This window comes from Thamnophis sirtalis, unplaced genomic scaffold (assembly GCF_051295495.1).
Source record: "Thamnophis sirtalis isolate CommonGarterSnake01/CBP01778 unplaced genomic scaffold, rThaSir2_p1.2 scaffold_14, whole genome shotgun sequence".
Lineage (NCBI taxonomy): Eukaryota > Metazoa > Chordata > Lepidosauria > Squamata > Natricidae > Thamnophis > Thamnophis sirtalis.
Genome location: NW_028261394.1, coordinates 20,241,998 through 20,269,096, shown reverse-complemented (window position 1 = coordinate 20,269,096; position 27,099 = coordinate 20,241,998). Strand labels below are relative to the sequence as shown.

General features: G+C 48.5%; 2 protein-coding genes across 3 annotated transcripts in view; one reads left to right on the top strand and one right to left on the bottom strand.

Annotated features, from left to right (window-relative positions):
* Nucleotides 1–27,099, bottom strand: part of PKD1 (polycystin 1, transient receptor potential channel interacting) — a 216,338-nt gene that overhangs the window by 21,050 nt on the left and 168,189 nt on the right. Inside the window, exons 39-44 of the mRNA XM_087729000.1 lie at nucleotides 24,695–24,822; nucleotides 22,846–23,002; nucleotides 19,263–19,388; nucleotides 18,974–19,148; nucleotides 17,565–17,852; nucleotides 16,484–16,618 (exon numbers count right to left, since the gene is read on the bottom strand). Coding sequence (XP_087585126.1) covers nucleotides 16,484–16,618; nucleotides 17,565–17,852; nucleotides 18,974–19,148; nucleotides 19,263–19,388; nucleotides 22,846–23,002; nucleotides 24,695–24,822 — 1,009 coding nt within the window. The remainder of the gene's footprint in view (nucleotides 1–16,483; nucleotides 16,619–17,564; nucleotides 17,853–18,973; nucleotides 19,149–19,262; nucleotides 19,389–22,845; nucleotides 23,003–24,694; nucleotides 24,823–27,099) is intronic.
* DCTN5 (dynactin subunit 5) lies at nucleotides 978–26,483 on the top strand. Of its 2 annotated transcripts, none has more exons than XM_087729001.1 (6): nucleotides 978–1,057; nucleotides 1,185–1,253; nucleotides 1,392–1,510; nucleotides 2,333–2,444; nucleotides 3,315–3,417; nucleotides 26,282–26,483. In XM_087729001.1, the coding sequence occupies exons 1-6, from the start codon at nucleotides 1,010–1,012 to the stop codon at nucleotides 26,392–26,394; spliced, it is 564 nt and encodes a 187-aa protein (XP_087585127.1). In that variant the 5' UTR covers nucleotides 978–1,009; the 3' UTR covers nucleotides 26,395–26,483. The 2 variants fall into 2 exon arrangements, with proteins under 2 accessions (XP_087585127.1, XP_087585128.1); XM_087729002.1 differs by lacking the exon at nucleotides 26,282–26,483 and adding an exon at nucleotides 3,514–7,023.

Sequence of the window (27,099 nt, the reverse complement as noted above, 5' to 3'; positions counted from 1 at the left end):
GGAGCAGTGCCAGCTCTCTAGAATGGGATCCCCCCTCCCCAAAACCTGAACAGGGGATGGGCGTTTTGAAGGGCCTTGGAAAGCCAAGCCTCTCTCTCTCTCTCACTGGTCTTTGGCAAGGACGACTGACACCCCTTAAGTTTTGTTTCCCTCCCGATTTTTCCTTTGACATCATTGTTGTTTTGACTTGTGCTATTTGGGGAGGGTGGGGGGGGGGTGTTATTCTTTGTTTCCAAAAGTTTAACAACTGTAAACTGTCCAGAAGCCCCGGGAGTCATTGGGCATCGAAACAGAATGAATGATTTGCTTATTGTACTCGGAACACTCGGGGGGGGGGTCTGGTGTTTTGGGTGCTGCTTGATGTGCACATATTATTTTTAAATGTCTGGGAATCGTCCAGCATCCGGCCCCACGGATTAAACCGTGGGGCCATTAAATGATGGTCATAGGAGACTGAATAACCAATCGACGTAGGAAACTAAATAAGAGTTTTCGGTTCCCAGCTTAGCAACCTGCTTAATTGCCTGAACTGGGGAAGGTCTCTCCTCCTGCACGGAGCAGATTCCCTCCCCCCGCCAGGGCTTGCAGCAGCCCAAGGAAGAGCAAAGGCTCCCTCTCCTGCAAATGCCTCCCCGGAGAGAGCCCCCTCGCCTCCTTTCCCTGCCCGGGGCAGCCCAGTTCAGCCACCCCGAGCCTTTCCGATATGGCGGGAAGTCCCGCAGGCGGAGGAGGCCGGAGGGTCCCCGGGGGCGCCGCTCACCTGCGCCTTCTGCTGCGGGGTCAGAACCGCCGAGGCAGTAGCCTCCATCCTCGCTCTCCCGGGCGCCTCCGCGGCGCATGCGCGCAACCCTTTCGCGCCAAATAAAAAGAAAGCGCTCCGCAGCCAATGGGAATCCGCGATATTTGGCGGCCGACGGGCGAGCTGCGGCCATTGGCTAGGGAGGGGGGCTACGGAAGCCGGCTAGGCCCGGGGGGGCGTTCCCGCAGACGGGCCGTGCCGGGCGCCGCCATGGAGCTGGGCGAGATGCTCTACAACAAGTCCGAGTACATCGAGACGGTGCGCGGGGGGGGGGGGGCTCCCGGGGGGGGGAGGGTTGGGCGGAGGCGAGTCCTGAGGACTCGGGGGGAGGGGTCATGGGGTGGTGGTGGAGGCGGAGCGTTGACCCTGCGGGCCTCCCTGACAGGCCTCCGGGAACAAGGTGAGCCGGCAGTCGGTGCTGTGCGGGAGCCAGAACATCGTCCTCAACGGCAAGGTGAGAGACGCCCCCAACCCCCCCGCGAGATGGGGCGGGGGTGGGGCAGGGAGGGTCCCCGCAGGGGGCAGGGAATGGGGGGGGGGCGAGGGTTGAAAGGGCAAAAGCCTTACGGCAAGGGCCTCTCTACCCCCGCAGACCATCGTCATGAACGACTGCATCATCCGGGGGGACCTGGCCAACGTGCGCGTCGGGCGGCACTGCGTGGTAAAGAGCCGGAGCGTCATCAGGCCCCCCTTCAAGAAATTCAGCAAAGGGTAAGCAGGGAAGACGCCCCCCCCCCCGCCTCCTCCCCGAGAAAGAGAGAGAGAGAGAGAGAGAGAGAGAGAGAGAGAGAGAGAGAGAGAGAGAGAGACTAGGTAGGTAGACAGACAGAGAAAGAGATACACTAGGTAGATAGGTATATGGTTGATAGGTAGACAGACAGACAGGATAAAGAGAGAGATGATAGATGATAGATAGATGTGTGTCTATGTATATATACGTGTATATATAGACAGTGTTTCTGGCATAAATGTGTGTGTATATGTGTGTATATACACATGCATGTGTATATATGCGTACATCTGTGTGTGTGTGTGTGTAGATACGTATATACATACAGTATATCTTTGTATATATGTACAGTATATGTATAAAAACACCTAAATGTTATAACATAAAGAGAACATGCAAATGTTATATGTAAATATAACGTGTTCTATTTATGTTATAGCATGTGCTTTTATACATATAAATATAACATTTATTGGCCTCCCATCTTACTCTAAGCCAGGGCAGTATTTCTCCACCATGACAACTTTAAGATGTGGATTTCAACTCCCAGAATCCCCCATACGGCTATGCCTGCCATTTCCATTTGCTCTTTCTTGCCTTGGCTGCCACTGAGGAGGGAGGGAGGGGTGGGCGGAAAGGAATCCTCCAGAGCTCAGCCGGTTGTAGGCCTCAGTGCGGGGTTGGGGGTTGGAAGGGCCCTTAGGATTCTTGCATTCTGCCCCCTCTCACCTGGCCTGGTTTTGTTCAGTGCTGAGCATGGAAGAGAGGCTGCTGAGGAAGCTCCCGTCTTCCTTACTTTGCAGGGTCGCCTTCTTCCCTCTACACATCGGGGATCACGTCTTCATTGAGGAGGATTGTGTTGTCAATGCGGCTCAGATTGGCTCCTATGTCCACATAGGCAAGAACTGTGTCATTGTAAGTGCGCATAGCTGCTCAGCTTCAGGGGATGAGGAACTCTCTGGCTCAAATCTGACTTCTTATGTGGGTCATGATTTGAGGCCCTTAACTAAGCAAGCTGGTTCCTCTCTGGGGGCAGCAACACTTGTCTACCTGCTTTGTGGGGCAACACAAGATCCCGTGTGACTGGCTATCCTGGCTTCAGCACTCAGGGTTAAAAGCACAAGAAAGTCAGGGGCTGTTTGGTCCCTTTGGAGGCTTTGCAGAGGCTCTGTTGGGTGGCTTAGATCAGGGCCCCCAACCCTCGGTCCATGGACGGGCATCGGTCCATAGCCTGCCAGAAGCCAGGCCACGCAAGCAAGTGAAGCCCCATCCCTGGGATGCAGACAGCAGGTGAAACCTCCCTCCAGGGAACTGGTCCCTGTACCCAAAAGGTTGGGAGCCGCTGTCCTAGAGCTTCTTCCAAGCTCACTTCTACCTTGCTTCCCTCCATTTCTTGTGGATCAGCCCCAACACGTCCATCATTTCTGGGGTTGGAGTAACAACCCCTGAAGCTTGAGGGTGAGGGTGACTCCTGGTCTTCAGACTATCTTGGCTGCTCTCCAGGTAGTTCAGTTTCCTGGCCTGTAGCTGACATTACAGAGACTGTCAAAAGCCCCGTTTCTCCAGCTTAGCAACTTTAAGATGTGTGGCGTTCAACTCTCATAATTTCCCAGCCAGTGTGAGATTTCTGGGAATCGAAGTCCACTTATCGTAATGTTGCTAAGCTTAAGAAACCCCCAGGGACTTAAGGTTGGCTCCATCCCTTTGGCCTGATGCTGCAGAGCAGAGCTCTTGAATCCGAGAGGCTCCAGCAGGTGACATCTTCATGTCTGGGCATCCTTTTAGGGTCGCAGGTGTGTGCTGAAAGACTGCTGCAGAATCCTTGACAACACAGTGTTGCCCCCGGAAACAGTGGTCCCGCCTTTCACCATCTTCTCTGGCTGTCCAGGTAAGCTGGAAGGGGCAAGATGCTGGGGGTGGGGGGCGAGAGACGGGGGGGGGGGCAGGAGGGCCGGTGAGTTGCTCATGTTCCTGTCTTCTGCAGGGCTCTTCTCGGGGGAGCTGCCTGAGTGCACGCAGGAGCTGATGATCGATGTCACCAAGAGCTACTACCAGAAATTCCTGCCCCTCACCCAGATTTGAGAAACTCCTCCTCTGGTGGGGGGCTCAGGACTGGCGTGGCCTATGTGGGCCTGCAGGCAACTAGCTCCAGAGCTGGCCAGCAGGCCTGCCAAAAGCTTCCCAGTCAGGCCACCTTCCTTGGTGGTGACATCCTCCCTCCTGGACTGACCAGGCCCTCCTTGCCAGAAGTTCTTCTGGTTTCCTCTAGATGGTTGGAAGAGGCTGCCTTGTCCTGGCTCCCCTCAATGTGCTCCATGATGGTTTCACTCTAAATCCGCTTCCTTCTGTTGAGCAGAAGAGTGAAGCACTTGTGTTTGCGGGGTGGGTTGCTGCTCTTGTTCTGGCTGGTCCTTCTCGCTCAATCACAATCCTCCCTTGAGGAGGTCCTGGCCAGCCGCCTTGCTGCCGTTTGTTCTGTTCTGGAGCCCCTCGGAGCTTCCCTCGGATGCTGTCAAGGCGTCTCTTCAGGCCCCAGTTGTGGAAGTGGCTGCAGCCCAAATCCAGAGCTCTGTTTTGTGGGCTGTTAATCAAAGCGGATCTTTTCTCCTTCTATTTTTTGTGGGGTAACCTGAGCTGGCAGGGCAAGATCACACCCTTCTCTAAGGAACAGCAACTGCGCCCTCCAACCGATGGTCACTTTGGAGAAACTGGGCAAGAGGAAAGGGCCGTGTGGTCATTGGGTTGGGGAGATTAGCTACTTAGGGGGAGAGCAGCTGCCAGGCAAACGAGGTGCAAACGGTCCCTGGGGGAGGTGCAGCCCCTTCCTTGCCCTACCCTCTCTCAGCTCTTCCCAGGGCTTTGCTTTCTTCCCCCACTCCAATAGGTTAAGCAGCCTAGTCAGGTTGTCTTCGTTCTTTGTCTTCTTGTGCTGCCACTTTCTGCATGTTAGACGTCAGCTTAAGTTGCTCCAGGCTCTGTGTGTGGGCACACTCACACACCTGTATGTGTTGGCCTGTGAACCTCCCCTGGGTATTAACCATCCAGGGACCATTGGAGACATTGTAGGAACCTTTACTCACTGCACAGGTGCTCTTTGGTTTGTAGACCTTTACTTGTATGTATATTAAAGTCTGAATTGCCCAACCAATCATGTTGACAGTGGTGGTTCTCTCACATGGGTCTCTGGGGAGGATCGGTTGCCTGGCCACTCAGCTGCTCCATGTGCCCAGGAGGCCCAGTGCTTGACATGGCTGGGATACCCTTGGATGAGACTCTGAAATGGGTTGGGCCCAAAAGCCGCCAGGCCCTCTCTTTTTCCACCTCTGGAGGAGGGATCTGTGGCTTGCCAAACCTGCCATGAAAATTGGAGTTGCCGACAAATTCCAAAAACTATCTTCGATTCACCTTTCTTCCCTGGAAGTCGTCTCAACTAACCTGGACATCTCCCCCTGACTGGTCAATGGCCCTGGGGATGTGGACGCTTCCTTGGTCACAACTCTCAGCTCTTCATGTTTGTTATGGACGCTAATCATCTTTTAAAGACCCCATAAATCTCTTGCACGATAGAGTCTTGGGCAACCGAATAGAGTTGTGTGTTTACTGGCCAGATGCCCTTCCTATCACCAATGCGGAGATTGTTTCAGCAGATATATTCTCATTGTGACAAAGAGAAACATGTACCTCCACTCACAGCCTCCTGATTGTGAGGTGAGAGTGCCACCTCTAGGCCACCACACCACTCCTTTGTTATGAACGCTAATGCTACTTCTATTATTATAATACCACAGAACTTGGCAAGTGTGAATAGCCCCCCCCCCCCCCCCCCCCGCGAAGAACTTGGGAAGGTCCCATCTGAGATGCTTTTTCCAGTTATGTTTCTGCCCTGGACTCAGGTTTCATTTATCTGATAGTTGTCTTGGTCGCACTTTTTTTCCTATTCCTCAAGGATATTCCTTCTGCTCATTACACACACACACACACGCCTCCTTAACTCCAGGTGTCTTGCTATCTTCAGGGAAGGTTATCTTCATACACGTACATTCAGGGTTTCTGGAACTCTGAAAAATTCAAGTAACTGCCTCATATAAAAGGTGGCTGGGAAAATCTCTTGCAGGTAATTCTTCTAAGAGCCACAGTGGTGCAGTAGTTAGAATGCAGTACTGCAGCTTCTGCTGCCTGCCAGCTGCCTGTAATTTGGCAGTTCAAATCTCACCAGGCTCCAGGTGGTCTCAGACTTCCATCCTTCCGAAGTGGATAAATTGAGGAGCCAGATTGTTGGGGGTGATAGGCTGACTCTAAACCGCCTAGAGAGGGCTGTAAATGCACTGTGAAGCACTATATAAATCTAAGTGCTATTGTCCTTCCTTCCTTTCCATGGTGCACAGTGGTTAGAATGCAGTACTGCAGGCTAACTCTGCCCACTGCCAGGAGTTTGATTCTCACAGGCTCAAGGTTGACTCAGCCTTCTGTCCTTCTGAAGTTGGTAAAATGAGGACCCAGATTGTTGGGGGCAAGAGGCTGACTCTGTAAACCGCTTAGAGATTTATAAGTGTAAATGCTATTGCTAACTACAGGTAATCCCTGACTTACAATAGTTTGTTTAGTGACTATCTGAAGTTACAACAGCACTGAAAAAAGTGACTTACGACTCTCTTTCACACAACCTTTGCAGCATCCCCATGATCATATGATTCACATTTGGATGCTTGGCAATTGGTTCATATTTATGACGGTTGCCTTTTGCAATGTTCTGACAAGCAAAGTCAATGGGGAAGCCAAATTCACTTAACAACCTTGTTTCTAATAGAACAACTGCAGTCATTCACTTAAATATGGCAAGGAAAGTTGTGAAACGGGACAGAATTCACTTAACACATTTCTCACTTAGCAACATAAATTCTAGGATCAATTGTGGAATTAGGTTGAGAACAACCTGTACAAAGTCAGAAAAGAATCAAATAGGCATTGGTATTTATCTGTTCTATCCGCTCTTGGTACAACACATGCACACAAACCCATTGTTGAAGATTGAAAGGAGGAGTTTCCTAAAGCAGGCTGAAGGATGTCTTAGCATCCCAAGGAGGAAGATGCTTCAGCCATCCCCAGGGAGCAAATACCAGAGAACTCCCTATTGTTAGAGGGGGTTCTTCCTGCACCTACATAAAAGAAGAAAATCTACCTCCCTCTTGAAAAGCATCTTTGGATCATGAAGTCGAGGGCTACCTGCACCTTTGATGTGTCGGAGGGCTTTACTTGGTTTGTGTACTATTGTAATGCCATGTGGTTGTAGTGTGTGGATTGTTACAGGGAAGTTTTTCATGTAAACATCATGTTAGCCTTTTCAGAGCTTCTTTTGATTGGCACTTTTTTGATAAATTTGTGTGGATACGTATTCCATTGGACAATATTGTAGACAGCATGTTTCCTTTTTCTGGTGTTCTGGAGTGTTGCAGTGCATTTGTAGTAATCTGAATAAAGTTCTTACACAGCTCCTCTTGTGGGAAGTCGGGTTGTTATTTTGCTACAGAAGAACTAGGTTAGTGCAGGTTGTTTTTCAATAGACTCGCATTTCTAATTTGCTATCATTTCCTCTTCTGATGAGGCTGTCCAGGTATGTCTTACTGTTGCCCTTTTCAAGCCCGCAGGATGCTTAGATGTGGCCCATGGAGCTGCCCCGATGCAGCCCTCAATGAAAACTAGTTGCACATCCCTGTCCTAGATGCTGCATTACAGTCCTCATTAGGAGTCTTGAGAGTGGGCATCCCATAGATCAGGGATCTGCAACCTTAAACACTCAAAGAGCCATTTGGGACCCGTTTCCCACAGAAAAGAACACACAGGGAGCCACAAAATCTGGGTGGGTGTGACCAACTCGACGTCACTCCCTCCCAGTCATATGACACACACCCCACCCAGCCACACTTATCCAGGTTTTGTGGCTCCCAGTTTTTTCTTTTCTGTGAAAAACAGGTATCTCTATCTCCCTCTCTCTGTCTCTGTCTCTCTCGTCTGTGTGTGCATGTGTTCCCTCTTGAATCATTGAATTCCAAAAAGAGGTAAGGGTTGGTGGTTGTTGTTGTTTTGCTGATGTTTTTTCTTCTTCTTTGAATGCTTTTTACCATATGATTTAAATCAAAAGTCATTTCAGGTTCCCAGATAACTGAAGCTCTTTCGTCTGACTGGGAGGGGAGGGTGAGGCCAGCCAGTGGTGGGTTCAGCTGAGAGGGAGCCACAGCAGGGGGATGAAAGAGCTGCAGGTTGCAGACACCCGCCATAGATGTTCCTCTGACTTGTTGCTGTATTTTTCTATTGTGATTCTTTGGGGTTTTTAATGGACTGTGTTTGGCCTTTTGTTTTTGGGGAGGATGGGGATATTTAGGTTAATTTTAATTAATTTTTAACTAATTAAAGTTGACTTTGGGATGAACAAAGCAAGTCCGAGGCCTACATGCAGTGTTGGAGCTTTTGAAACATAAAGCAGCTGACTGGTTGATGGGAAATAGAAGAGAACTGTTCTGACCCACCTTCATAAGTAATGATCAGCTGCTTACTCGTGAGTAAAACAACCACCTTTTAAAAACGGGGTAGTAATAGTCTTTTATTCATATGGAGAAACAAAACCCAAACTTAATTAGTCCCAACAAACCTGGTTCTGGCCAAGGAATCCGAATTGCTTGCTGTATAGTAGAAAACGAACAATTGTCTATGACAACTGGCCACTCCCAAACCCCTCCTGTTTGTTTCATAGCCAGGGGGGAGCGGGCTAGCATCTAGAACCTCTTTTCTCTGAGAGCCGGCTTATTGCTTTCCTTTGCTCCTCTCCTTTCGCCCATCTGGCATGGACCCCATCCGTTCTCCCCCCCCCCCTCTCAGCTCAGGCCCTGAAGACAGCTGGCTCTCCACCTGGGGGAGGATGGAAGAGCTCGGCTCTGCCCTCTGTCTCTGATGCTGTTTCCTTATCAGAGCCTTCCAAAGGCTCTGAAGCTGGCCCAGCCCCCCTTCCCCCCCCTCAACTGCCTCCTCGTCTGACTCTGCTGCTAGCTCTGCTGGCAGCCAACGTGCCACAAGAAGAACACATGACAATAGAGCCCTTCTCTCAATTTCTCATGTGGCCCCTGGGAAAAATTAGTTGCCCAACCTTGGTTTAAAAAGAAAGAGAAGAGACCCGACAGAGCAGTCCATTGTCTTTTAATATGACCTTGTCAAGCTAATTCACCAGTATAAAAAAAAATACGTTCTTTGCAAATTTAACACAAAGCACAACTTGCTTCTTACATTCTCTCTACTCAGAAGCCCTTTCCAAGCTGTTTGGATCAATTGTGTTGCTGGGTGGGATTTCAGACAGGAATAAATAGGAAACTGGCCGCAGAGGCCCAAATATACATTCAATGTTTTATATTTGGCAGGAGGGACCAGGTGGGGATGTTGTCGATGGGTGTCCAATGTGGTGCTCCTGTTCTTGTAGGTCTCTCTGCAGCCAAGCACTAGGCCCCTCCTGTCCCTCCTCCTCACCTCCTGCTCCTGCCTCAACTTGTCCCATCCTTTGCCATTTCCCAACGTTTTAAATAACCCACGAGAACTGACCAACACAAGTGTCAAATCCCCTTCCTCTGGCTCAAGCTGTAACTGTCCATCCTCCATTCACTGGCCTGTTTTAGGCTGTGCTCTTTAAAGGATGCCAACCTCAAGCCAGCTGTTGTTTAACTAGACCGAGGGAACCTTGCCTTCAGCTTTGGGCTGACCCTGGTCGATAGTTGCCCCATGGTGCCCTCTCCTCCATTAAGGTGCTGCATTTCCAGATGGCAAGAAGGGCAGGAGGGATGTCAACTGAGCCCTGGGGAGGTGGATGGCCAGCAATTGCCCCTGAATGGCTTCCCTCATTTCCTACTTGATAATGGCTAAGACAGAGAACTTTGCCCCAACAAATAATCTAAAAAACAAATTCTTTTTCTCTCCAATTTCTTCCCTGTCTCTTTACCAACCAACCTTCTTTCCCATTTCCATCAAAGAAGGTAGGAAATTTATTTCCTACTAAAGCAATCTGGAATATGATATGAAGTTTGACAATAGCACCCTCATAAATAATATTAAAAACAGGTAAATGCATTTTTCCGAGTGTCGGAAATGGTGGATGCAGCCCCCAAAGTAGCTACTAAAAAGAAATAACACCTCCTTGCAACTCTTGGGTAGCGAAGGTCACCTAAGCTGTTTAAGTGAGGTTTTGGGAAAGCAGTTGGGGAGGGGGCCCTGGGATGGGGGTTCCTGTTGCATGTGCAGCGCCTTTGCAGGGATTGCAGTGGGCGCCCTGCCAGGAGGTCCTGCCTCCTGCCCTGGCATCTCCGAACTTCCTCTGGCAAACCCCGCACATTGCTTTGCCCCCCACACCAGCAATGCTCAAGTGAGGCTTTTGATGTCACTTTGTCTTAAATAACTACCATCTACACGTGTGAGCACAATACCACTGCTATAAAAACAGCAAACATACAAAAATATACATTTTTTTCCTCTTGTAAAAATCCCATATAAATTACTTATAATACACATAACATTAAACCGGCCACTGGAATATGATGGGGGTTTGTCGCAAGAAAGGAGAAAGACGAGTTCCTGCACGGACCGGCCGCAGCATTCAAATGGAAGGGATTCCCTGAATGAAAGTCAGGGAATGACGTGGAGGTAGCCACCTGTGCTGGTTCCCAGGCCTCCCTACGGGCCTCTCGCAATCCTAGTCCTCGTGGGACTTGGAAGAGAGCAAGGTGGCCAGGCACATGCAGGGCCCAGCCTGCAATAGTCACCTGGCCATCAAGGTGGCCGAGCTCCGATTTGGGAGCTAGAATCGATGGATGACGAGTTGATGGGTTTGTTCTTCACTGCTCAGCATCTGCAAGCAACGGTTTGTGTGCACCAGGAACGCAAACACATCGCTTTGACCAAGGGTGGGGAACTATGGACCCTTTATGACTTATGGACTTCAACTCCCAGAATTCCTGGGTCAGTAATTCTGGGAATTGAAGCCCACAAGTCATAAAGGGGCCATAATTCCCCACTACTGGCTTAGATGCCAAGCATCGGAGCAATTCCAGTATTTCTAGGCTGCCACCCCCCTGGGGGTCCTGGGGGGGAGGAAGGTGGGTCCACTTGAAGACATGAGAACAAGTGGCCCACCTATGGTCATAGTCCAGTGGCCCGTTTTAAATTATGATCTACAAGAAACAAAAATACTGCTTCCATGATATATTATCCTGCTCTTTAAAAGTTGCATGTGTCATTGGTAGCTAAGGCAAGCATAGATTAAAGTGCTGGCAGTAAATAGAACTAGTAAACCATGCGAATGAATATATAGATATATTCATATATTCATTCATGCATACTCAAAACATACATTCACACAAACAAACCATATAAAAATAAACCATCGTGTTCCTCAACAATAAAATGACGCAAGCAACCTAATACACATAACCACACCTTCATGGAGAACGGCCGAGGGAACGAGACCCAGGGAAAACCAGCTCCCAGGTCCTCTCCACGCGGCTAACTCCCCACTTTCCAAACTTCTTAGTTTTTAGACCCATGAAACGGTTGTTGCCGTCTTCAAGATTGGCAGAGGAGCCTTCAACTGCGCACATTGGTCAAAAATAAGGGATCCTTTTTTTAAAAAAATCTCGGCCCGACTCTCTCTTTGGATTTATATACACTGGAGTGGCTACTCCATTCTGCTGGATTTGTCCTTTCCGCCCCACATTCTTCTGTCTCCAAAGTCCAGCTTCTTCTCCAGCCCATCTGCCAATGTCTCCGATTCCGCTCAGGGATAAAAGTCCTTCCACTCCAGGCTCAGCCTGGGCATTGCTCAGCCATGGTTGTTGAGCTCCTCCCTTGAGCAGAGTTACCAAAAAAAGAAAAGGTTGCATTAAAAACATACGTATTCATTCTCTCTCTCTCTCTCTCTCTCTCTCTCTCTCTCTCTCTCTCTTCTCTCTCTCTCTCTCTCTCTCTCTCTCTCTCTCTCTCTCTCTCTCTCTCTCTCTCTCTCTCTCTCTCTCTCTCTCTCACACACACACACACACACACACACACACACACACACACACACAAACCTGGTTTTGTTTGCTGTAAAGCTTCTGTGAAATATAACACTTTTTTTCTGTTCTCTCCCCCCAAGAGTCCTTCTCCATGGAGGTGTGTTCACCAAACACCTGACTTTACCTTTTCTGGATCCTACCCCTCCTCCCCCAGCTTGGGAACCAGGAGAGAGCTGTTCAGCCTCTGCAGAAGCCAAAATTCGGGGAAGGCCCTGTGCCACCTGGCAGCATCACAGAAGGCTGTGGCTCCGTCGTGCCAGTTGGTGCCGGCGGCTTCCAGAGCCAACCTGCAGCCACCACCAGAAGCCACTGGAGAGACGGAGCCTGAGGCTGCAATAGAAGCCTCTCCCGTCTGCTTCACTTGCCAGTGGGGTGGACTCGGTTGTTGGCCCGCAGAGGCCGCTTCCTTTTGGTTACTGCTGCTAGCGTCTTCTGTGGCATCAGCAGAGGGCCTGGGCCGCTGTGGATGACCTGGAAGGCCGCAGGGCTGCTCAGGGGTCGCGAGGGAAGGACACGCCGGCTGCTGGGGCCCGGCTCGGAAGACAAGCAGGCGGGGGCGGTGCGGATGGGGTGGGAAAGGCTGGCTGGCTGCTCGGCCCTCAGCCTGCCCCTCTGCCTGGCCTGCCTGTTCCGGCTGCTCTCTAACCGGCACTCCAAGCTGTACACCTCCTCGACTGCTCCGTTCACCCGGTCGAACTGGGCGAGCAGTATCTGCAGGAGGGAGAGGAGCTGCTGGATCTCCACATCGAACTCCATGCTGTCGCAGGTGCTGGTGGCGAGGCTGAGTCCGTCCAGCTGGCTGGAGGAAGTAGAAGCCCGGGAGCTCTCGGAGGCAGCGCTAGGGGTGGCTCCCTGCAATGACCGGGAATCTTGGCTGGAGGAGCGGGAGGGCAGCGGCTCCATTCCTTCGAAGCGGACCTTGTGGCGGAACTGTGGGAAGAGAAGCATCTCATGAGCCGCAGTGGTGAGAATGCAGTACTACAGGCTACTTCTGCTGGCTGCCTGCAATTTGGCAGTTTGAGTCACACCAGTTTCAAGGTTGGCTCAGCCTTCTATCCTTCCGAGGTCAGTAAAATGAGGACCCAGATTGTTGGGGACACAAGAGGTTAACGTTGTAAAGAACTGTGAAGCAGTATATAAGTCTAAGTGCTAGTTCTATTTCCCTTTCTTCCTTCCTTCCCCCAATGACAGCAGTTCGATCCTGACTGACTGGCTCAAGGTTGACTCAGCCTTCTAGCCTTCCGAGGTAGGTAAAATGAGGACCCAGACTGGGGGGGGGGGGCAAGAGGCTGACTCTGTAAATCGCTTAGAGAGGGCTGCAAAGCACTGTGAAGCGGTATATAAGTCTAGGTGCTATTGCTATTTTTTTCCTTCCTTCCTTCCCTTCACAGTGGTTAAAATGCAGTATTACATTTTATTGCAACTCCGCTGCCAAAAGTTTGATACTGAGCGGCTCAAGGTTGACTCAGCCTTCCATCCTTCCGAGGCGGGTAAAGGGAGGAACCAGTTTGTTGGGGGCAAAAGCCTGATTCTATAAACTGCTTAGAGAGGGCTGTAACAGCACTGTGGAGCGGTATATAAACCTAGGTGCTATTGCTATTTCTATCTCAGCCGTGGGACTCGTCCCAGCCCCACCCGAGGGCCCTGGAGACTCAGCAGGGCTTCTAAGTACCCCCCATCTGCATTTCCCCAAGAGCAAAATTATGCGAGCCATAATGGTGATGAAATGCACATGGCACAGGGGGAGAACTTTAGCCTCACACAAAGAGGCCAAAGCAGGGGCTTAAAAGTGAAGCTTAGGAAAATCCCCTGCCTTCCCCTTATCTACTCGCTCTTGTTTTGCCCTCTTGGGAGTCTCTGCCTTCAGCTGCCAGCATCTGCACTTGGTCTGACTCTGTGTGGAGAGGGAGCAGACCAGAAGCCATGAGGTCAAGGTTGCCCTGGCAGGCCGGCCTCGACTCCGCTCTTCCTCAAAGGCGAGAGGAAGCGGCGAGGGGAGCACAACTGCAGAGGACCCTGCCTGATGGTCCAGGACCTTTTCATTGGTTGACCAAAAGATGGTTTAAAGCGCCTTCTGGTTCCAAAGCAGATTTTACAGACACCCATAGATACATCTGTGCCACTGGATTTGAATCAAAACCAATAAAACAAAATTTTAAGCCACTCCCAAATTGCATAAAAAGTCCACTTGGCAACAAAAACATTTGGCAGCCCTAAATGTCTCAGCCGTTCCTAAAACCCTCCTGATCTCCATGCAGGTTCATTGGGGCGGGTGTGGGGGAGATCCCTCAAGGTGAGTGCTGTCACTGAGGGAAGGGCAGATCACGAGGGGGGATCTAGGTTGGTGGCAATATCAAAACAGTCGTGATGGCAGCCCTTAGAGCTCAATGGAAGGAGCCCTGGGTCAGGCCTGCAGTTATATTCCTTTTAGGATCTTTGGCCTGCCACACACACTCTTATTTTACTATGCTGTTTCATTAGTGGGGAATTGGGAGGGAGGATAGTAAGGAGTAGAATGTGAATCTGTGGTTGTCAAAATAATCTTCGTCTCTGCACCTGACCGGAAGTGGATGGGTGGAGATGCCAGAGTGGCAGAGGAAGATTGGACCATGGGATGGACTTGTGGGTGTGAGGCCAAGGTTTTGAACTTTCAACTGGGTGGGGAAACCCGGAAGCTCAGATTCGGGTTTTCCACATATGTGCCAACATGTCTCTCTTAATAAATTGGAAGTTTGAGGAAAGTTCTACCTTGGACTCTGATTTAATTTTGGATGATATTTGGAATGCTGACACCCTGTCCCTTTGGCATGCCTCACATGTGTAAGACTCCTAAAAAAGGGATGGGGTCTTCACTAGTACCGTTGGACTACCCTGTGATCCGGGCCTCCTGTCCCTGCAGGCGCAGAAGGCCAGGTGCCTTTCTGGATGCCACATCATCAGTTGACTGCTAAAAGACTGAACAGCATTTACGTGGCGGAGGTGAGATTTTCAACTCCCACACAGCTAGAAAGCCCCCCCCCCCCCCATCACACCACTTGCGCTATTTGGGCAGGTGCTAAATTGCTGTCGCTCCAGAGACGGGGTTCCTCCTTGGAGAAAGCAGCCCAAAGACCAGAGTGCCACCTGAGGAGAAGACCTCCTTTCCCTTTTGAGCTGGGCCAGAGTAGCCAGGCCAGCAAGAGGAGCCCAAGAGCCCCGGAGGCTCCCCCCCCCCGACCTAGGCTTCCACCCCCCACTCACCTCCTTGGCTTTGCTGAATCCCATCCACATCTTGAGCCTCCGAAGGAAAAGCTCCACCATCTCGTAGTCCTGGGATTCGAAGGCTGGCCGGTACATCTCAAAGCGGGTCTCGCGGTAATGACGGATGAGCACAGCGGGGAAGAGCCGCAAGAGGCACCACAGCTGCAGCACCATGTAGCTGGCCCAGAGGAGGTGGGGGAGCCCTGCAGGTCCCGGGATGCTCCTGCCACTCTGCAGACCGGTGAGGAACAGCTGGATCCCTCGGCCGAAGCCGGAGAAGCCCTCGGAGGTGGACGAGAAGAGCTGTGCAGACACAGAGGAAGGTTGGTGAGCGGCTGGCCAGAAAGGTCTGTCTAGGAAGGCAGCCTGGAGCTCAGGACTCTCCTTCCCTGCGTAGCTGAAGCCCAAATGGCCTCATGGGGGTGTTGGTGTTGTGGATTCCCAGCCTCCACACTGCTCAAGACCTCAAAAAAGGCCCTTGAACCCTGTTTTCCCCACTCAGAAATGGACAGAGACGTCCAGCGCTTGCAGAGAGCAGCAGCCCATCCGCACTCACTGTTAACTGCACCGTCTGGCACAAAATGGCTGACTTTGACACACACACCCCGCCCAAGATCTCCTGGCATGGGTATGAATGAGAAAAACACCCCTTGGAATCCACGATGGAAATAAAATCGATGCTATAACGCATCGCTGTCAAAGGCTCAAGAATATTATTTTTCAAGCAAGCATTTCGGGGATATTTCAAAGATGGACTACAGCAAGGGTCTCCAACCTTGGAACCTTTAAGCCTGGAGTACCTCAACTCCCAGAATTCCCCAGCCAGCTTTGCTTTGCTTTGGTGGCTGGGGAATTCTGGGGGCTGAAGACCACCAGGCTTAAAGTTGCCAAGGTTGGAGACCCCTCAACTAGAGAATTAGAATTTCTGTTAAAGCTGGGTTAATGGGCTTCATAGCCTTAAAAATGTTAATTTTATCTGTATTTACAGATTTAAGAACAAGCTTGGTTCACCCAAAATTGTATTTAGGATCCACTGAACTCCCCAAAGAATGGATTTGAAAAGATGGGCATCAGGGATCCTATGCTGGGGGTGCAAACATTTGAAGGCCCATTGACCCTCAAATGGTGTGTGTGTGAAAGAGAGAGAGAGAAAGAGAGAGGGGGGAGGGAGGGAGGGAGAGAGAGCATTTATCCCACAGGTGTTTTTTCATAAGGCAGCTGAGAATGAAATGCTGAAACCGAGTCTAGGGGGAGCCTGGGGGAGGGATTGCCACCTGCTCTGGGAAAGCATCCCAACCAATGTCAACGTCTCTTCCTGCAGAACGGGGCTGATGGTAGTCAAGGAGGAGAACCAGCTCTCTTTTGGTAAAACTAGGTTGAAGAAACCATGTTTAGAAAAGAGACTGCATGGATCCCCTCCAGTTGGCCGGAAGACGAGGCATTTTGCTCAGGATGGTAAAAAAAAGTCCCTGGAATGGTTGGCATAGGTTGGGGGTCAAACCAGGGGAAGGGGCTTCCACAGGGCAGGTTAGAGGAAGGGGCCCAGCTCTCCTCTCCCTCCAGTTGCTGACATGTTGCTGGGACAATGTCCTCTCAGCCCACCCCTCCCTATTTCAGGGTTTCCCCCATTACCAGGTATCCGAGGTGTGTGTACGCCAACATCAGGATCGCGAAGGCCAAACTGGTGCCCAGCAGCTCCCCGGCTGATTTGTGCAAAGCTTTGCAGAAGGTGGACCACTGTCGGATGAAGCGTAGCTGCTGGGAAGCCTTTGGGAAGCAGAGAGGGAGGCTGGCTGAGCAAGGGCTGGCCTTTGCCTCTGTGGGGGATCAGTTGGGGCAACCTCAGCTCAGTTTAAGACCAGAAGCCTTTCCTTGAGTGGATGGGGATCTGAGAGTCCTGCTCCGGTGTCACTTCTGCCTTAATCGGTCAAAGCTGCCCCTAATTCACATCCTCAATCGTTTAGCTACAAACACAGTGGTTTAACATAGAATAGCCCAGAAAATAGAGCTGGAAGGGACCTTGGAGCAGGAGACCCTCTACCATTTCAGACAAATCCAGTCTCTTTCTGAAAACCTCCAGTGATGGAGCGCCCACGATTTCTGGAGGCAACTTCTGTTCCACTGGTTGATTGTTCTCACTGTTAGGAAGTTTCTCCTTAATTCCAGGTTGCTTCTCTCTTTGATCAGTTTCCATCCATTGTTTCTTGTCTGGCCTTCTGGTCCTTTGGAAAATAAGTTGACCTTCTCTTCTCTATGATAGCCCTTCAAATATTGGAAGACTGCTATCATGTCATCCCTGGTCCTTCTTTTCACTAGACTAGACGTTCCAATTCCAGTTCTTCTTATGTTTTAGTCTACAGGCCTTTAATCATCTTTGTTGCCTTTCTCTGCAGTCTTTCCAGAGTTTCAATCAGATTGTTAACCAATGGAACAGAAGTTGCCTTCAGAGGCTGTGGGAGCTTCATCCCTGGAGGCTTTCAAGAAGAGACTGGACTGCCATCTATCAAAAATGGCTTAGGCTCTCCTGCTTGAGTGGGGGGTTGGACTAGATGATCTACATGGTCCTTTCCAATCCTGTTAATCCACTGAGAAAGCTTTAGCTCCTTGTCACACCCACAAATTTGTTCCTTCGTGTTTTCCGAAGCTCTCCTAACAAGGAAACTTGGAATTCCTAACTGATTCCAGGGCCCTCCTGATGGACACCTGTTCCTACCTTGACTGTCAGCAGGAAGAGCAGAGAAGCAGCCAGGCAACTGAAGGCCACGTGGAGAGATGCCACCGGGTAGAAGCTGGTGAAGGCCCGCTTGTTCTTCAGATACTTTGCCCACTGCCGCTCAGCGAGAGCGGCCTGGCTGAGGTGGACGACCACCGTGCAAGTGGTGGCCAGGATGAGCAGCCACTGGCCGTAGCTGCTGAGGAGGGCAAAGTAGGCCTTGCCTTCCTTCTTGATGGCAAGAGACTCGGAGACCACGAAATAGACCACCAAGATCATAAGGAGGACCTGGATGGGGAGGAGAAAGAGGACAGGTGAGCTCCCAGGAAAAGTGGGGGTGGCCATACCCGGATGAGTCCCTTCCACACCTTCTGTCACTTCTTGGAGCTGCACCCTGAGTAGAAACATGGGCTCTCTGGAAAGTTAAGCTTATTGATTAGCCAATATTGGCCCTATCAAAACGCAGAGTTCCAAGTACAAATTATTAATAAAATCCTACAAAGACAATTTAAAATGACATTGGAGTAAAATACAATAACTTGATATATAGAAATAAGATAAAATCATATTTCAGTATCATCCCTACAATCAACCTCAATCAGTCCCACATATATACCAATCTCAGCCAAACCATTTTACTCAATCCTGAGCCGTGTTAAATGTTGTTTTCAAATGCTGGCCACCCGTAAGGTGGGTTGTTTTAATATGGGGTTCCCAGTGGGTCATTCTCTGGGAAGTGTTCAGACAATGAAGAGAGTTGCTGCCATTTTTTTCATCCTCCTGTCAATCAGAGGCCCTCCATTCTTTCGTGGCCCAGAGTAATTAGGGCAGTGGTGAAATCTATTTTTTTTTTACTACCAGTTCTGTGGCTGTGGGTCATGTGACTGGGGGGATCAAAAGACAGAAACTCACTTTAACAATGTCTGGCTGGGGCAGGGGGTTGGACTAGATGACCTCCAGGCCCCTTCCAGCCCTGGATTGCTGTGCTCTTTCAAGGTATCCTCTGAAGTTGCCTCTAGTGCTAGATTTGTGGTCCTCACTCCCTCTCTTTTTTCCCTTCCTCCCTCTATTTCTTTCTTTCTCTTTCTCCCTTCTCTCTCTCTCTTTCTTTCTCAGCAACCCCACCCCTATTTTTGGCCTAGTAGGCTTAAGGGGTGCAAAAACGGACCCCCCCCCACAGCCCTGTTTTTGGCTTTGTGATGTGTGACCGTTGGAACTTTTTTAAAAAAAACTTTTTTTAGTATTTTTTTACTACCGGTTTGGGCAAACAGGCCCAAACCGGTATCATTTCACCCCTGAATTAGGGAGTCTCTTTGGGCCAAAAATGCCATTTGCTAGTCCTGGCCCTGCCCTCTACAACAGTCTGCCCTCTACAAGGAAGGAGGAGCAGGGAGGCCTTTGGGACTGACCATCATGAGCAGCTGCAGGGTCACCCTCCTGCCAAGGGGGTGCAGCGGGAAGGGAGTGACGGTCACAGCTGGCACAGAGTGTTTTGTCACCGGGAACTCCAGCCGGAGCGTGATGGCAGTATGGAGGTCCAGTACAGGGTGGTACTGGCTCATTTCCAGAAAGACTGCCTGGCTCCTGCAACAGATGGAAAGACAGGTCAAAATACCACAAAGCAAGGAGCTTTGGGGGGGGGGGAGGTGCAACCTGCCTCGATTTCCCTCTTGGGTCTCTCCTGCCCTCCTCACCCACCTGTTGTTGATCCAGTTGTTCTGCTGGAGGCCCTGCAGACAAGCGTTGCTTTCTTGGAGAGTCGTTCCCAATTCCTGGATGTAACCCCCGCTGTCATAGATGGAAAGGTAGCCCCAGTACCAGGCCCTGAAGTACAAGGGGGAAGAGGAGGCTGAGGAGAAGGGTCACGCATGGCCGGAAAAGCCCCTTCTGGGCATCCCAGGATTCTGCTCTAGCTCCCTTCCAGGTGTTTGTAAACTTTTCCATTCATAATAAGCTCAAAAGACTGGCTTTTGGGCAGTTTTGTCCTAAAAGTTCTGCCTCCCCCCCCCCCCCCCCAGTGTTCTGAAGTTTTTAATAAAACAGATCTAGTTTGAAGATCTTCATACTGCTAAAATGTACAACTTGGACAAAAGTAAATACGTTTACCTCTCACAATGTATTACCTAAATTCTAATTCTTGAAAAGTACAAGAAAAAAAGTTTTCATATACTACAAGCATGAATTACTTGCTCATTTCTAAGAGAAGCAAATTTGTGGGGGGTGGGGAGGAAGTAAGCAAGGTAGCCTACTAAAGTCAGATTACTCTTTTTTTTAAAAAAAGAATCCTCAAAATAATTTTTTTTTGCCTTTTCTTCTTTGCTTGTGACTCTTGCCTGCCGCTTGCCACCTTCCCTGACCTGCTCTGAACCAAAAGGGTTGGCAAAAAAGACGCTTCCTTCCTTTTCTTGAAGGTCCAATCCTGACGCTGCATTCCACACAGCCCCCAAACCCTCTCACCCCATTGTCACCACAGATAGTCCTTGACTTACGGCCACAATTGAGCCCCAAAATTGCTGCTGCTAAGTGAGACATTTGTTAAGTGAAGTTTGCCTCACTTTACGACATTTCTTGCCATAGTTGTTAAGTGAATTGCTGCAGTTATTAAGTTAGTTAACACAGTTAACTAACACAGTTAACTAACTTACCCATTGACTTGGTCTGTCAGAAGGTCACAAAAGATGCATCACAGAAAATGGGAGGAGCCAAAGTCGTGACGACACGATGTGCGATCTCAATGCTCTGAGATCACAGTCAACACGTTTGTCTCTGGGTGGTCCAAACGGACTTATACCGTCCCATAGAGACGGTGAACAGGAAGAATACATCTTGCTGATCACAGAGACATCGCAAAGTCCCTGATTGATCCAAGAGAAGTTCTGCAAGCCGGTGACAAAAAATCCAGCCAAATGGCTGATGAGGTCGGGGCGGCTCCAAAACGGAAGGATACAGAAAGAGAACGTGTTTTCAGCTGGTGAGGAATTTTTACTGCTTTAAAAGTGACTGCCTATAAAAAACCTTAAAATTAATTTAAATTGGGGAACAGAAGAAATAAGCGGCGGAATTAAATTTGGTCTGGTTTTGAACAGTGGGTTATCTTACTTTTTAAATGCTATCTTTACAGATGGAATTTATGCAAGCTTTTTAAAATGAACGGATTAAGTTTCCTTCTTCTATTTTTTTTTCTTTGACTCTTCTCTGTAATCTACGGACTAAAACTTTCCTCTTTCATTACTGTGAGTATTTTTCTAACTCATTTAAGAATCAGACCTTTTTTTTTTTAAATACAGAAAGATACAAAAAGAAACAAAGAAGTGGTAACATTCTAACATTGTAACACTGCTACTCGGAAGCTAGATGTTGGTGTATTGGAAACGAAATACTTCTTTCACTGATTATCCTAGTTTGGCACTTCAAGGACTCACAGCTTGTTTATAGAGAGTGATAAGAAGAAGAAGGAAAACACACAGACTGTTCCTTTGAAGTAGATTCTTAACCAGAGAAAGGTGAAATGTTATTGTGATAATTCTGTTAAAACCTTCTAAGCTAGAGTAGCAGTGTTTGTCAGCTGGAAAATCATGGCACAATTTCAACACCAGAAAGAAGTTTTAAATCTGCAAAATATATTCTCAGAAATACAGAAATTATCAAATACAAATGAGAGGATGGAGAAGAAGTTGGATTACTTAGTGCATCTAACAGTAAAATATGACGGAGAAGTTGAAGATGTTCATCAAATGGAAAAAGTGGTTAAAATCCAAAAAAATCAAAGAGGAAAATGAATATAAAGAAATTAAAATTGCTGATACTTATGGTGATTGGTTTGTTTCTGAAAATGGAAAGAGTGGAATACTGAAAGAGGAATTAAATGGAGGGGAAATGTACCCCAGATGGGAAGATACAGAAGAGGAAAAAATAAAAGAATTTATGGACTTAAAGAGAGAAACCTTATTAGCAATAGTTTTGATAACACCACCGACAATCAAAGATAAGCAGATTAAGAAAACAGAAGAAGGGCATCAAAACTACATGAGAGATCTTATAAGCAAAGAGTTGCTAAGAGGAGTCCATACAAAGCTGATTAAGGAGATGATTAGAGGACTGATGCCACAAATGGCAGAAGATATGACACTGATTGTTACTGGAAAGATACAGGTTGATAGATGGAAGAGTATAATTTAAAACTAGTTAAACTTAGTGAAATTTAGTGATAATAGTTATAGTTAAATAAATAATTGATAATGATAATAATGTATACAATGTGTAGTGTTATGATAAGTAATAACTGGATATGAATATTGAATGGCACCCATGAAAGGAAGATTAGAAACCCTTTTGGATTATATATAAAGGTTATTAATAATAATAATAATAATAATAATAATAATAATAATAATAATAAAAAAGAGAATTAAGTTAGATTCAGTTAAGCCTTGATTACTAAGGGGGAAATGATATGATGCAGGATATAGTCAAATAAAGGAGGGATAATGATAATAATGTATATATATATGTATGGGTACAATATAAGGAAATGAGATGTAAATTGTAAACAGTGATTTGGAAAGAAGGATAGAAAACTTTGTTATTAAATATTATGGATGTTTAGCTAGAATAGGACATAAGGATTTAGTGTCATTGGAGGATTTTAGAAATAGTAAATGAAATGCCAGTATGTGGTTATGTATTAAATCTTGGTATATTTTATGATGAAGGACATTTAGACAACTAGTCAAATGAAAATGGAGGTATGATGATGGTAACATGTATAAATATCTGAGTTAAAATACGAGTTAATATAAATTATGCTTGATGACTGTGGAAGAGATGCACGTAAGTCTTTTGGAAGCAACAGATACACTTTCTACAGTATGTAAAAAAGGAAGATTTTATGTGTTGTTTGTTTTGGGAAAAAAACTTTATTTCAAAAAAAAGATGCATCATTTATCACACATACACCCAGGACACTGCAACTGTCATAAATATGAACCAATTGCCAAGCATCTGAAATTTTATCACATGACTGCATTGGTTGTAAGTGTGAAAAACGGTCATAAGTCACTTTTTTCAGTGCCGTTGTAACTTTGAATGGTCACTAAATGAACTGTTGTAAGTCAAGGACTCCCTGCATGAGGAAAATCTGGACAAGGGACTAAGATGCCATCTGTGCTGAGCTCTTGGAGAAGAGGCCGACCACAGGTAAGTCTGAAGGAAATGCAACTGGTCACACCAAAATGGAGAATGTGGGGGAGAGAAAGGGAGGGAAGGGAAGGGCTCCACTCACCCAGCCAGGTCAGGGGGAGAGTAGGCCCAGAGTGGCCGCAGGGTGTCCGAGGGGCTCTTCCAGCCAGCCGCGTAGCTGGTGGTGTCAAAGCTGTTGGGACTGAAAGCGCATCTTCTCTTTGTCCCACTGAGAACCTCTTCCAGCGAATTGAAGCACCCTGTTGGGAGAAGGGAGCGCCATGTTTTCTCTGCTTGGTCCTTCAAATGGGCTTCTATCCAGAGCTGCCTTCTCCAAAGACAAAACCATCAAGCCAACTGTTTCAAGGAAGACTCCGTCACGAGAGCCAAAGGTGTCTAAAGGTTGAATCGTGGCAACCGGAGCAAACTTGGTTTTGGTCATCAAGTCACACTCCATTTTGTGTTGTTTACTTGGCAACAATGCCTAACCGGAAGTGCCTGGTGGTTGTTTTCATCCCAAGTGTTTTTTCAACTTCCCAGATGGGACTCTCTCAGATTTCTTGCTGCTCTCCTCCTCCTCCTCCTCCTCCTCCTCCTCCTCCTCCTCCTCCTCCTCCTCCTCCTCCTCCTCCTCCTCCTCCAGGGCCTAGCCAGGTCTGGCCCTGCTTAGCTGCCTGGGCGATGCTCCTGAGGAGGCCTTTTTCTCTCGAACCTCTTTTATGATTCTCAACTCTGCTCTTCCAGCCATGGACAGGAGAGCGTGCAGCATTGGGGGTGGGGGTGTCCATTTGTCTTTTAATGGGACTGACAAAGGGTTGTATAGGTTGGGAGTGCCCCTAAAGGAGAGGTGGGACACCCCACTCATCTGGCCCAGAGGAAAAGGATCCGAGAACCTGGGCCTCTTAAGAGTGGCATGCAACCCCGGGGGCGGTTGCTGGCTTGAGGCCGCTCCCTCCACCTTTTTCGACTTTTGCAATTCTGAACATACCGTATTTTTTGGACTATAAAACGCACCAGTGTATGAGACGCACCAAGATTTCAAAGTGGTAAGTAAGAAAAAACAGTTTTTGTCCTCCCTGGGCCCCAGCAGCACTCTGAAGGCTTCAGCAGAGCTGGGGGGAGGCAAAAACGCCATCTTTGCAAAAAATGGATGGAAGATGAGTCGGTTTTTTGCAAAAACAGAGGAGTTTTTGCAAAAATGGGATGCAGGGGCAGGACTTCGGAAGGCCAGAAATAGCTGTATTCAGTTTATAACCAACATTTCCATGCTATTTGGGGGAGTGGGGTGTCTTATACACTGAAAAATACAGTATTTAACTCTTTTAACTCTGCTTTTGATTTTTTTTAAAAAATGTATCTCTTTTTATGCTTTTTATTTGTAAATTGTCAAATTTGTAAGAGTACAATTGGTGAGACAGTGATGTGGAAATTTGCTAAATAAGAAAGCATGTTCTGATTCAGTCCAGATATCAGGAAAGGCTCCATATTGATGGAATCAAATGGGAGATTCATGGTCAAGAAATCATAGAGCGGGAGAGATAAAATCTGGAGCACCTGTGTAAACCAAAGAAGGCTTTGGTAGAAGACGACACACAAAATAAGACACTGGCAGTGAGGAAACTACCCTTGTTTCTTAAACCAATTATTTCTATTCCACATCTGGAACATGGTGCACAATTACTAATGGCAATAGCACTTAGTTTTATATACCGCTTTACAGTATATACAGTATATAAACCGCTTAGAGGGTGGTTTACAGTCAGCATACTGACCCCAACAATCTGGGTCTCCATTTTACTGACCTCAGAAGGATGGGAAGCTAAGTCAACCTTGAGCCTATCAGGATCAAACTGCTGGCAGTCGGCAGAGTTAACCTGCAATGCTGCATTCTAGCCACTGCGCCATCAGGGCTCACCACTAAACAGACAAAAACCTGCTCGTTTCCCACTTACCTTCTTGCACACGGATTTGCCGGAGTCTTGGGACCCCCAGAGTGATACCTGAGCTTCCCTGGGCAGAGCGATTCTGATACAGAAAGGGCAACAGTCCCTGCATGGCCCAAAGCCAGAAGTCATCGGATCTGCACCAAGACGATGAAGGAGGAAAAGCAGAGAGTGACTGTGCTCAGCACGGAAGATGCTCATCCCAATTTCAAAGCCCCCTCTGGTCCCTGCCAAGCCCTGTTCTCCCTTGGCTGGAGCTGCCCTTTCCATCCTTACCCTCCTACCCTCTTTTTCTGTGCCCAGAAGGGGGTCTCCACCGCAGCCCCTGGATTCTGGGCCCAAGAGAGCCGATCTAAGCCCTCCCTGTCTGCTCTGCCATGGGGGCCACGCAAGGCAGCCCAGGCCTTCTGCCTGGGCTGAAGTTTAGGGCCGGAGCAGTGTGATTGCCCCACCTCCCCTCCTGGGGCTGCTCTCTCTGGGTCTGCGCGGGAGAGGAGCTGGGGTAATCCTTCCGTGGGGCAAGCTGAAAAGGACCTCATGAACCCCACAGGCCCAATCCACTGGCACCTTTTCTTTGCGCTATTTGTCGGTCAGTTTATCTGGACTGCCCAACCCCAAAACAATTAAAGAGGCACATGTATGTACGTTCAAAAATAAACTTACAAACAAACATGGCAGGAAACAATATACATTCCAGATCTGAATGTGATCTCCTAGCCTGCCCAATGAATCCTCACTCAAGGTCTGGGGGGGGGGGGAGGAGAAGGGAGTTTTAGGGGCTGCTTGAAGCGGGCCAAGATGGACAGGAGAGGCTGCTCCAAAGGAAAGGGGCAGCTGCTCAGAAGAATCCCTTCCAGAATTCTGCTAGAAGCAGCTTTTCTACTGACGGATCCAAAACCAGTCAGCCCTGGGGGAGCAACCAGGAGGGCAGAGACAGGCAGCCCCTCAAACACCAAGGCCTGGATCAGGCCGGGCTGAGAGGTGAGAACAGTGCCTTGAATTGCACCTGATGCCAAATGGCAACCAGGGCAGCTCAGGACGTAGTGAGATGGACATAGTGAGGCTTCTCCATCTCAGTTTGAATCCTCTCCCTCCTCCGATCCCAACTGGAAGGGGACAGAGAGAGCAGGAGGGCCACTACAGATCCTGCCTCCCAGGCTTTGATTTCCTGCGGTCGATCCAGAATGAGATCACCATCAATGATATCAAAGGCCACTCGGTTCCGGGAGGGCCAAGACAGTTCCGCCATCCACATCCCAGTTCGACAAGGTCCTTGAACAAGCCTGACCAATGCCATCTCCTGTTCTGACCTGGGCTTCACAAAATCACAAAGCAGACTCCTTGTCCCAACAAAACCCCTTTGTATTAAGCTCACGTGGATTCCTCTCATTCACATTCAGCAAAGTCCCGGCAAACAGACTTTCAAGGGGGACTTTACAAGCACAGTGTCAGGCCTGCGGCTGGTTCCTTTTGGGATCTTTGGCCTGGCACACTAATATTCTATTTTACTATGCTGTTTCATTAGTGGGGAATTAGGAGGGGGAATAGTAAGGAGTAGAATGTGATGATGTCAAAATAAAATTCTTTTCTTTCAAGGTCATTCTTTATCTCTGCACCTCTGCACCTGGACGGAAGTGGATGGGTGGCACTGCCAGCATGGCAGTGGGGGTTCTACCACAAAACCGCGTTCGACTAAACCGCGTAGCTGACGTCATCAACAGGGCGACAACAGCGCGGAGACAGAAGCACACTGTAAACGCTAAACCTAAAATTAACCCCTAAACCTAAACCTAACCCCCCTAAATCGAAACCTAACCCTAAACCTAACCCTTAATCTAACCCTAAACCTAACCCTAAACCTAACCCTAACCCTTAACCTAACCCTAAACCTAACCCTAACCCTTAACCTAACCCTAAACCTAACCCTAAACCTAATCCTAACCCTTAACCTAACCCTAAACCTAACCCTAACCCTTAACCTAACCCTTAACCTAACCCTAAAGCTAACCCTAAACCTAACCCTTACCTTAAGTTGAATCGGCTTGCTTTCATAGCGCTATTTAAAGCGCCCTTCTTTCTCTGCACTCGCTGTTGTCGCCCTGTTGATGACGTCAGCGACGCGGTTTAATCGGGCGCGACTTAGTCGAGCGCGGTTTTGTCGTGCCACGAGCAGTGGGAGATTGGACCATGTGATGGACTTGTGGGTGGGTGGAGGCAGGATCTTGAATTTTCAACTGGGTTGAAAGTCTTCAGATTCGGGTTTTCCCAGATGTGCCAACATGGCTCTCTTGATAAATTGCAACTTTGAGCAATACTTTGCCTTGGACTCTGATTTAATTTTGGATGTTATTTGGAACCCCGACACACAGACCTTATCAGGATTGGAGAGCTGCCAGGCCGGTATCTTCCAAACA